This window comes from Sinocyclocheilus grahami, unplaced genomic scaffold (genome assembly GCF_001515645.1).
Source record: "Sinocyclocheilus grahami isolate Dianchi unplaced genomic scaffold, SAMN03320097.WGS_v1.1 scaffold94.1, whole genome shotgun sequence".
NCBI classification, from domain to species: Eukaryota; Metazoa; Chordata; class Actinopteri; order Cypriniformes; family Cyprinidae; genus Sinocyclocheilus; species Sinocyclocheilus grahami.
This window is the reverse complement of record NW_015505273.1, coordinates 1045686-1057942: the sequence shown is the minus strand read 5'-3', so window position 1 is coordinate 1057942 and position 12257 is coordinate 1045686. Positions and strand designations below refer to the sequence as shown.

The 12257-nt window shown below is 33.7% G+C and overlaps 1 protein-coding gene across 1 annotated transcript in view; it reads right to left on the bottom strand.

Annotated features, from left to right (window-relative positions):
• Positions 1 to 11862, bottom strand: part of LOC107587622 (ankyrin repeat and SAM domain-containing protein 1A-like) — a 20347-nt gene extending 8485 nt beyond the window's left edge. Inside the window, exons 1-2 of the mRNA XM_016275469.1 lie at positions 11251 to 11862; positions 2483 to 2549 (exon numbers count right to left, since the gene is read on the bottom strand). Coding sequence (XP_016130955.1) covers positions 2483 to 2549; positions 11251 to 11517 — 334 coding nt within the window. The 5' untranslated portion in view covers positions 11518 to 11862. The remainder of the gene's footprint in view (positions 1 to 2482; positions 2550 to 11250) is intronic.
• Positions 11863 to 12257: the final 395 nt, after the last annotated feature.

The following is a 12257-nucleotide window of genomic DNA, read 5'->3' as shown; positions in this document are numbered from 1 at the left end:
AGAGAGAGAGAGAGAGAGAGAGAGAGAGAGAGAGAGAGAATTTGAGGTGACAAAATCACATATTTCAGAAAACACTGGCATTTTTATCAAACAGCAAACAACTCAACTCCCATGAGAATTTCAAGGACAATGTTTCACACAACAATAGTGCTGTCTGTTCCTTTGAAGTGATCCTCTGCTTTACAATTTCTAAATAATTGTATCTCTCCCAGAAAAGTCCATTAAAATATAGTGCTCTCTCTCCATATATAGCAACTACATTGGGAGGCTCCACTCAAGAAGAAAAGAATATCAAGTCTTAATTACTGAGTATCATTGCGATGGCCACTGTAAATGGATCGTGATCTCATCTTTTTAAAGTAGGCCCTCAGTGCCCATTGTGTACCAGAGGGTGTCTGTGTCAAAATATCAGGTACAAAAATATCAGACACAGACCAAATTGGGGTGAAAAGTGAGAGCATGTGCTTGAGAAAGAAAACCGCTGGTTGTTAAAGACGCTGGTGGAATAGTTCTGACCCGAGGGATGATTCAGCCAAAGCAAAGCTTTGTGGTCTGTCACAGAGGCTAGACTATTAGTTGGATTATTTGTTTAGACATATATGTTATTTATAATCAGGCTGTCAATTTATTAAAATCACAATTAATCTTATAATGTTTTTGCCTTTAACGAGACTTTCATTTGCCTCTAAAGATCTATACTTTTTCCTTCAAAGACACATTTGTTTCCTCTTTTAAGGAAAGAAAAAAAAATGCAACACAAAATAATGCAATAATTACAATGTCTTTCTCAGCAACTTTAATTTAGCAAAAAGGAGCTAATCATTTTAGCAATTTCAGTGTTTTTTTACTTGTACCATGGCAAAATAACAATATCTTGGTCTTGTGGGCGTGTACCATGATAATACCATGCTTTTGATGTACTATAGTAGGGGTGTCAAACTCAATTCCTGGAGGGCCGGAGCCCTGCAGAGTTTTGTGCCAACCCTGCTCCAACACACACACACACACACCATGCATTTCTCAAATAAGCCTGAATGACTTAAATAGTTGGATCAGGTGTGTTTAATTAGGGTTGAATCTAAACTCTGCAGGGCTCCGGCCCTCCAGGAATTGTACTAACTATAGTATCATAGTATTTTTTAAGTACCTTGGATTATGTAAATGCCATTGTACTTTGGCATTACCATGGTACAGCAATGGTATCAGAATAGTATCAGAATATTTCATATATAATATTATTTAAAATATTATAACATTAATACAAATAAAACAATCTAAAATAAAAAATAAAATAATATTTAATAATAAATGTATTCATATTAATTTTATATTTGCAAAAAGACACATTTGTTTACTTTAAGGAAAGAAAAACAAACATGCAACACAAAAATGCATTGCTTGCTTTCTCAGCAACTTTAGTAGCATTGTTTTATAGGTTATATAGCTTTTATATCCTAAAATTCTGCCATACAAAACATTCTCAAAAACAAACAAACAAAAACACATCAGCAAACCCTGTAGAATTTTATTTCATGTCTTTATTTCAAATAGTTAGAGATGAGTTCCATGGTATGAAGTTAACTAAAATTCTGTCCTAATTTACTAAAACTAAAACTATCAAAAATGGTTTAATTATTTGAAATATAGCTGAAATACAATAAAATATAAATATTAAACTTTAACAAAAATGTTGACTTGGCAACTAACAGAAAAAAGTAAGTTTATGTACTAAAACTAAAAACTAAATTAAGTTAAATGTGACCCTGGAGCACAAAAGCAGTCTTAAGTCGCTGGGGTATATTTGTAGCAATAGCCAAAAATACATTGTATGGGTCAAAATTATAGATTTTTCTTTTATGCACAAAATCATTAGGATATTAAGTAAAGATCATGTTCCATGAAGATATTTAGTAAATTTCCTACCGTAAATATATTAAAACTTAATTTTTGATTAGTAATATGCATTGCTAAGGACTTCTTTAGGACAACTTTAAAGGCGATTTTCTCAATATTTAGATTTTTTTGCACCCTCAGATTCCAGATTTTCAAATAGTTGTATCTCAGCCAAATATTGTCCTATCCTAATAAAGCTTATTTATTCAGCTTTTAGATGATGTATAAATCTCAATTTCAAAAAATGTACCCTTATGACTGGTTTTGTGGTCCTGGGTCATGATCAAATAGAAACAGATAAATAGAAATATATATATATATATATTCTTAAAACTAAAGCACATAACAAAATTAGCAAAACTTGAACATCAAAAGTGAAAATATAAAAATAAAAGCTAAATATAGAAAGATAAAAAGATGGTCATTCAGGTTTGGCATGATATGAAGTAATTTTTGCTTTTGAGTGGTAAGATTGTAAAATCCCTAACCCTAAGTTTGAAAATCAATTTAGGTAACCAACTGCATAATTACTTTAAAATCCATACATTACACAGTTTGCAAAGTCATTCAGTTGACATCTTATATTTACCTTCCGATGCAGGGTGATGCTCCTTGGAGATCTCGATGCTGGCAATTAGACTCATGATCTTTTCAATCTACAATACAACATCAAGAAAAGAAGGGTTATAAAATGCAGTTAAATATTTAATTTCGCTGTACTCTGCCATGACAGTTTAGTCTTCATTGTACGCCTTTAGAACTGATTTCAATTCATAATTCATACAGTTGTTTGCCAAGACGAATCTGAAATGCAGAAAAATGAGCTTTTCCTAAAAAGTAAAAAAGATCAGAACTGACCAGAACTGAAAATGTTCACGAAAAGGAACCAGCAAAAACCTAAATACAATTAATAATCCAGGCACCCCGAGTGATATATAAAAAAACACACCGACTAGACAAGCAAACCGAAATCATATTTATAAGAACACTTTCCATCCGCGTAAAAGCTTGATGATTACTCTCCAATCAATATACTTTTAGGAGAGGCCTGAAATAGAAAAACGCTGGTTTTTGATGTAATATTTAAAGTCTGGCAAATGTATCTGCTGTGTGCTTGTGGCATCAACATGCTGACAAGCCCCTAGATTCATTTAGCAGTCAGATGCCACGGCCCACGTGCTAGATCCCCTCAAGCCATAGAGGCCTTTGCATTTCCCACTCTCAAGTAACCTACATACTGTACTGACTTACTTCTGCACACTTCTCATGTCTATCCACTATAGAATGCACAATGCATCATCACTCCGTTATATGGTACACTTCCCAGAATCCCTCAGCTGTCTGTGCTCATTCCAGGCTTCATCTCCTCGTACATGTTCAGAAGTCAAGACATTAAGAGAATGCAGGACATTTATACAAAACCAGGCTTGAACTATAACGAAGACTACGTCAACATGAAATCAAAATGAACTCAATTTACTTTTCGTAACGCAAGACAAGTCTTTTTCTGTACAGTTCATGCTATTCCAAAGTAAAACTAATCAACTTCCAATAAATACAATGAAGTCATACACCACATATTGTTTTATTTGGAAATGCATAGCATTGTACATTGTAAAATTGACTTTCTATGTTTATCTTGACACAAAAATGCATCAGTATAAACTATACAAAATCTGAAATATTATACAGCAATTATCCTGTTTTAATTTTATACTACACTGTAAAATAATTCCATAAAATTTTACGGTAAAAAAACGGCAGCTGTGGTTGCCGGAATTTTACCGTAAAAAATACGGTAGCAACATTTTAGGTTTTACGGTTTTAACTTAAATTTACAGTTAAATACTGTAATTTCATTAACTAATATAATGCTACTATACCAACCAATTGAAGTACTGAAATCTGTTTTGTACCTTTGTAATACACTGATAACCACCAAATGCAGGAGGTGATGAGAAAGACACATGATGAAGCAAAGCCCATCACAAGCAGCTTTTAAATAATAACATATATAGAACTTGCACAGTGTCATTCACACAAACACTAAACACCATCATGGTAACACACATGAAACTGCATTTAACAACATTAGGTGTAACACACAAACCTAATATACAAAACTGATAAGAAAAAACTAAGAAGAAACATAGTTATTTCAACAAAAGACCATCAAATTTGAAATCTAACGCAGAGAATTCTGGGAAAGGTTTATTCACTGTAAATTATACGGTCTTTTTCACTTCCAAAAATGGTATACTATCGTAAAATTACATGTAATGTCCAATACAATTTTTCACCGTATACAGTAGGGGAATTTACCGTTAACCATTTAACAGGTTTTTACTGTAGCATTTTTACAGTCTTTTACCGTTAAATTCACAGTCATTTTTTACAGTGTAGGTATTTTAAATTAGATACCATATAATAAATTCAAGCAAGTATAATTTAATATCATTAATCATTATCATTAATAACATTGATATACCATTACAGTTTTTAATAATATTTTCAATTAGATTTTATGTTGCTGTGTTTTGATAATTTTTATTAGTTTTTTAATGTCTAAATAGTTTTTTAATTAATTTGTATTTATTAGTTTTAGTTTATTTATAGCTTTAGTTAGATTAAATAAAAATGATAAATGTTTTGGCAAATCTCCGAAATATAATACATTTTTTATATTTTATTTTATTTCAAGTTATGAATTTTAAAATAAATTAGCATATTCATAATGTTTTTAGTTTTAGTTAACTATATAATCCCGTATCGGACTTATTACAAAAAAAAAAGTCCTAAAACAACACATTTAACAGAGATGGAATAACTGAACCATTAACTTCGATTTCGATTTCTGTCAATGCATTTTATTATTTGCTTTTTTTAAAGAGTGGGACGAGTCTAACATTTTTAGTGTTTTAATCAAAAGCAATTTTAACCCAGAATATTCCTTTAACAGCTTTGTGAAGAGTTTCAGATTTTCATTTAGAAACATACAGTGCGTATGAAGGACTTTAGACTTCATATATTGACTGCAGATTTCTTCAAAATGTGTAGAATTTAGTTTTTGAGGAATTTTCTGAAGTGTAGACTCATGTAGAGAAAGACAGAGAGAGAGAGAGAGAGAGAGAGAGAGAGAGAGAGAGTTATTGCGGTCGTATCCTCCAGCCATAGAGTTCCAAAAACAGTTCATGAAAGGCGAGCATTTTCATTCTGCAGAGACAGCAATAAGGAACATCACACAATGTCCAACCTAATGAGTGAATATGTAGAAGCCAGTGAGAAAATGTGAAGTCGGGGGGTAATAAAGATGTGCCAGAGTAGTAACAAGATTACAGGCTTCAGAGACTGGAGTGATGGCCAATGCCTTGCTGACACCACAGAGCCACTCTGATTAAAGCAGAGACACCATGACAGTGGGATATGATCTCATTCTGAAAATTACATGTTTTGCCATTTTACAATTCCTAAGAATGGAGAGCGACTGTAAATCTGTAAATGCGACTGTCAGTAGATACTTCCAAACTATCTGTGACCAAGTTTTACAGCGCATTCTGTATTACTTCAAATTTAATGTAAGAGCAGAATTTAATAAATCATATAAAATAATACATTTAATAACACATAATACCTTGTTGTACTTTGAAAATCCATACATATCAGAAAATAAAAAGTATTGTATATTCTAATTAAACATTATTTTAGCCAAGTTTTACATCCAAAAAAATGAGAACAGCACAGAAAAACAGCTTTTGTATACTATTTTGAAACTAGGGTTGTCAATCCATTTTTTATTAAAATAATTATAATAATAATAAATATATTAAATTATACAAGTTACTTAATTTATTAAACTATTTATTCATTAATTACTGTAAATCAAACAAATAAACAATCAAATAAAATCAAATAAAATAAAATTAAATTAAATTAAATCAAATAATATAAAATAAAAAATAGTTTAGGGTTCCTGCATTACTGAAAGAGTTTCAATATAGTATAAAACAGTTTACAAATGCTTGCTTTGTGCTGTTCTAATTTTGTGCCTGTAAAATTGGGCTAAAATAATAAATAGATTCAAAAATTCTAAAAAGCATAGACAAGACATCAAAGTATTTCATACTTCTAAATTGTTTTATTAAAAAAAATTGTTCAGGTAGTTAGTATGCATTCAGTGTACATTATTATTTTAATCATTTATCTTTAGTGACAAGCACCAAGTCTTGCGGGTCATGGCGCATGATTAAATGCATTAGTGCTTTTAATGCATTATTTTGGTTATAATTACCTGCATGTTAAATTGGCAACTTTCATTGTTAACCTTTTGACATTTATTTGCTCGCTGTACTTGTATTCTTTTATTCATGTTAATGCAAATAACTTTAGTTTTTGAAGAAAAAAAAATGAATGGCAATTGCAGCTAATTTGCAAGAAAGCTCAGTGAACTTGCAAGCCGTGTGTGTGGAACGGGCCGTAAAGTCTCAGAAGCTCTCTGACAGGTGAAAGCATTTGACGCCCACTTCTTTTCCCCCCATGCACATCTTTCAGATACGTTCCCCCTGACATCTTCCGTTTGCATATGAATTATGAAGAGACTTATACTGCCATCTGTGGAAAGCATGTTTGACCGCTCACTCAAACACAAAATTATTTTTAAACAGGTTTTCTGCAGAAGTGCTGAAACATTAACACACTGAGCTATGGGCTGCTATAGTCACACTGACAGTGTTAAAAATGTGCATGGAGGAAGGCGTCAAAGGTCAAGCATGGTAAGCATTTCAGTTTCACTGTAATACTTTGGTACGTAGTATTTAGCATGGTACTAAAAAAAATTATCATTTTCATTCATTTGCCATGCTAGTTACATTGCAATTCAATCACATCAAAGGATGCCATAGTAATACTGGATACAGCCTTGGTACAGGCATAGGAGAAAATTTTTTAAATCAAAAAGATCACACAGTTCAGAAGTTGTGTCCGAGGAACATTCATTACCGTGACTAACGCACAAACGCTGATGCAGCTGTTTTGCGGTGGGTGAGCGTGTGCCAGCATGTTGGCTCTGTCTGCCTGTATATTAGCGCTCAGCTCTGAGTGGGTTTGTATCGGTGTGTTAACAGCAGGACCACCTCATCCTCCCAGTCATTTCTCCAAACCCTCCCTCTCTCAGACTTATAGATGTCATCTATATATAATGTGAAACAGGATGTTCTGAGAACAGGACACTCCACCCTGACCGCAGCTCTATTAAACTGCTTATGTCTACAGTTGAAATCATGCTCCAAAATCTGATAATATAATCCTTCCCAGAACCACCTGAGAATAATGTTTCATAAAGCTTTTAGTATAAATGTGATCAAAGTTAAGAAGTGGTAAGTGTTTTTATTACAAAATGGATAGTTTTGATTCTGAATTCTGATTGGATGATACTGATTTGTAAAATACTTGAAATATGCACTCATGAGACTGCACAACTGAATTGAATATTAATACGCCAAGTCACCACATTATCTGTCTGTTTAGCAATGACCTAAACCCTAGCAAGAACCTAGAAAAACAAAGCAACCGCCTAGCAACACCTTAGATACCAGTCAGATCCCCATAGCAAAAGTGTTGTTTTAGTTTTTTTTTTTTTACTATTATAGTTTTTTACTATTATATTTAACTTTTTAAGTTTTATTTTTGTAATTTTGTTAGATGTTTTTGTCATTTTTTTTTTATATTGCTATTTAGGTTTAATACATTTTTTTATCTCAATTTTAGTTTTATTTCAGTTAAAATTTGTATTTATTCCCAGTTAGTAATTTTAGTAAACAAAAATGAGAAATGTTGTCTTGACAACTAACTGAAATAACTTTTCTTCTAATATTAATATTTTATTTTAGATTTATTTCAATTAACAAAAATGGTTTTTAATAGTTTTTAGAAGCTTTTTAAACTAAATCTTTTAAAATTTGTTTTCTATAAATTGAAATAAGGCCAAAATAAAATATAAATTTTACAAGAAAAACATTAAAATTTTTTTACATGAAAATCTGAAATGTTACATAACTGAAAAAAGTACTAAAATTACTAACATTAGAAATGAAATAAAGATGAATTTAAACTATACAGAAATACTAATAAATACCATTTAAGAAATAATTAAAAGACAAAACCCAAAACAAAAAATTTAAATTCTAACTGAAAATATTAAAACTAAAGCTCAAAACATTCACAAGATTAATAAATAATAAGAATATAAATACACCTTGTGGACAACTACCTAACAGCATCCAAGCTGTCACAAAACTGCACAGGAACGCGAAGGCTGAGGATCCATGTGCAGTAGTTTATTAGAGGGATAATCCACAACAGGCATGAGGTCAAACACAATAAGCAGTCCAAACAATGACAGAGTTCAGGGCTGAGGCAAACAGAGCAATCCAGAAAAACAAGCAGAATATCAAGAACCAGGAAAACAAGACACAAGAGAACCAGGATAAAAGGCTTAGAACTGCAGCTGTGACACATGCAAGACTTCACAATGAGTGACAGAATGAACCAGGCTTATATAGCATGAGCAGACAGGGTTAACGAGACTAGAGGTCTGCTACCCGACCCGAGCCCGACGGGTCCCGAAATACTTTTAAATACTGTTAATGTTTAATGAATAGCTTCGGGTTCGGGTCGGACTCTGGTTTATAGCTAAACTAAAACTATATGCAGGCTACGCTGTTTTCATAGACGCACGCACACACATTTTATTTTATTTGAAACTTTTATTAGTAAAATAGCTTCGACAGGCTACTGACTTGCAACGTTATATTTCTCTGCAATGAGGGGGTAAAATCGCTGTTTTTGAAGGAACTAAGCCTCATTGCTTGTAGAGAGAGACGCACAGACGCAGGTTCACACATGCAACTTTCATCTCTCTCTCTCTCTCTTTCTCTCTCGCGCGCTAATTCAAATAAATGATATAATTAATTCAAATAAATGCGATCTTACCGCACTGCATCTCTGTGTCTGATTTAAAGCAGGCCGAATGCTAACGAGCCTTAACTGACGAAAATGACCATAATTTGCACGATGGAAGAATTATCGTCTTGTCGTATACAACCATTCTCTCGGCAGAATTTATGTGACCGCTGCACCTGATGTTCATAAACTTTCATAACTGGTAAGTGTTAGTGTTTTCTTTTGCCTTGTGTACTGGCCGAGCCTTAATGATTCTGTTTCTTCACATGTATTTGCTTACTGGCCGCTGCATGCAATTGCGAAATACAGCATTTTTAAAAATTGGCTATTCGTTGTGGGGGGGAAAAAAAAGGTTTTGGGTTCGGGTCGGGTTCAGGCTCTAAATTTAACTGTGCCGCTCGGGTCGGGTCGGGTCAGACGATCTTGGGTACGGGCCGGGTTCGGGCTTCACTTTAAAGCCCCTGCAGACCTCTAAACGAGACACAGGTGCAAACAATGAGTACTGACAAGTCCGGGCAAAGGATTATGGGAAATGAAGTCCAAGACTGAGTGACAGAGGTATGGGATGGAGTGCCCTCTGCTGGTTGTCAAGGGCACTCCAGCTGGTGATCGTGACAAGCAATCATGGATTGTAAACCTAAACAAATACCTATAGCAATAACCCATAAAACCTTAGCAATCTGCTGCTGTTTTATGTAAGCCACTCAAAGCAGTGCAATACAGGGTTTAAAAGTTAAAACAAAAATCACTATAACGTCCAAGTTTAGGTGGCTTAAGGCCTTTTCTTATTTACTGAAAAAAACGGATACATTTGTCTAGTTAAGATATTGTTACAGCAGTATCAGCTGATGGCGATCAGTGACTGAATCAACATGCGTGTTTGTCATTGTAATTAGCACAAGGTGTGAAGGCAGCGCTGCACTGTTTGGCGTGATGATGACTAAAGCTCTGGCGCGAGGCGAGGGGAGAGGAGCGCCTGTGTGTGCGGCGTGGGCCGACCCCTGGGAAGCTTCCTGAGAAGATGTGGAGTGACAGTTAAGGCCCAATTAGCCCCGTGCGCTGCGGCCAGCATAGAGCAGCAGAAGGACTGATGGGCCCAGTCAAGCGTTCAGCATTCAGCCACCGGCGCTGATACTGTCAAGACTCCCTCCCTTCCTCCTCAACCTTACGCACTGCTAGAGCTTCCCACCCACAACCAGTGCTGGAGAATGTTACTTTTAAAAGTAACACATTACATTGATGCACTGCCCATAATAAAAGTTTCAAAAATGAAACTAAAAGTTACATTGTTACTTTTTATGCAAAATAACATGACAGTTACTGTTATTCGGCTCACTCTCTCAATAGTTCAACCAAAAATGTAAATTCTGTCATCCTTTACTCACATGTTTTGTTCTGAACCAATGTTATTTTGTATTATTCACATACTTTTATAGTTTTTATTAATATTTTAAGTTAGAATTTTCATTTTAATTCTAGTTTAATTTGTATTAATATTATTATTTGATTAATATTTTATGTGCTTATGTTTTTTTTATTACTTTTTTACATTTTCTTCAGCTTATTTTATTTCAGTTAGATTCCAAGAAAACATTTGTAATTTTCTTTTCTTTTAAATTTTCTTATTTTTATCTTTTAAAATTTTTCATCTAATATTTCAATTTTATTTCAGCTTTATTTTAATTAGCAAATCAATTTTTAACATCTTTAGTTAACATGACTATGTAGGCCATTGCGCTAATGTTACAAGGAAGGAGGAAAATGCATTTGTCTGAAAATAAATGACATAAAAAGAAAAGTAATGTAGGTATACCGGTATAAATTTTATAAACGTAACATGTTATGTTATTGCATTACTCCTAAAAAACAGACTAATTACATTACATTGTTACATGACTATGCTATGGTAAAGTGAGAGGTTTGAAACTGTAATTTTCAGTAAATAAATAAAAATATTATTTTCCAAAATGCTATCACTTTGCTTGGCTAGCATAGTTGTATTTATTTATTTATTTTTTTATCATTTTGGACAAGGCTGACATACTGTAACACGCAAACGTTTCTTATTAGTATCAATGTTGAAAACAGTTGTGATGCTTCATAGTTTTGTTGAAAACAGCAAAAAAAAAAATCTGAAAAGTTTAAAATAAAAGCAAGTTTTTCAAAAATCCTTTGTAATATAAATGTCTTTAATGTCACTTTTGATCAATTTAATGCATCCTTGCTGAATAAAAGCATTAATTTCTTTCAAAAAACTAAATCATACTGACCCCAAACTTTTGACTGTTAGTGTATGTTAAAAGTAACTTTCAGAGTAAAATCAAAACTACTAACATATCTGCTCTGGTGGGAGGAAGTCTCATGTTCTCCCTCCTCTGCTCTTAGTTCATCAGCTCTTACCTCGTCCCATTCAGAGGCAAACGAGGGCATCTGCTCCATTTCCTTCCTCTCAGCAGCACAGTTGGACCGGGATTCGCTCCGGCCACCAAGAGGCCCGACGTCCTCACAATGAGGGGAAGCCAGCAGGTCGCAGTCTAATTTAGAAAGGCTGCGTGCCAACTTCAGATGCCCAGGTGGCTTCCTCAAAGCCTGGGGTGACGGTTCGGACGACCCATCACTCTCAGGCTGGTCCGGACGGGCCCGAGTTTCTGGTGTGGGATTGGACATTCCTGGCTTGGCGTTGCGGGTTTTTCTCTCTGGAGCAGCAAAGCAGGGGTCTGGACACAAATCCTTTTTACCTGCACTAAGCAGACTACTAGTCCTTGTCCACCTGGTATTATTCAGCGTAAGCCTGTATTATCCATGGAATTAAACTTAAACTAGCAGCCTCCTGGATCTACAGCAGTACTAACAACTGTAAGCATTCATGGTACTAGTGTTTTTCAACCAGGGAGGGTTTAGGTGCCTGATCTACATTGTCACAGGGGTCCACCCACAGTTTGTGTTCCTCTGCCCTCCCCTTGCCAAGAAACTAGAGGCCCACGGTTCTCTGCAGTGCATAACTCAGAAGCTTGCAGCCTAAAACAATTGAACACAAATCATTAAATTACATTAAAATGTGCATAATACAGCCCGAAATAACATCAGCTGAAACTATGGGGTTAGACTCTTAAAGGAGGGTTTTTTAAATAATTAAATACAATAATTATTAAAAAATATATTTTTGTTATCATAAAATAATGAAATAATTATTAAGATTAATAAAGTTCAATGTAGAACAATATGTTGAAATTGTTCTTTGTGTCAGGGTTTAAGGTCTTTACTCTTGACTATAACATTTAAATAATAAAATAAAAATGTAATAATGTAATTCAAATAATAAAATACATTTTAAATGTAAATTTCATTAAATTATTAAAGCTTAATTTAAATAAGTTTATTTTAGTATTAGATTATTACATTTCAAT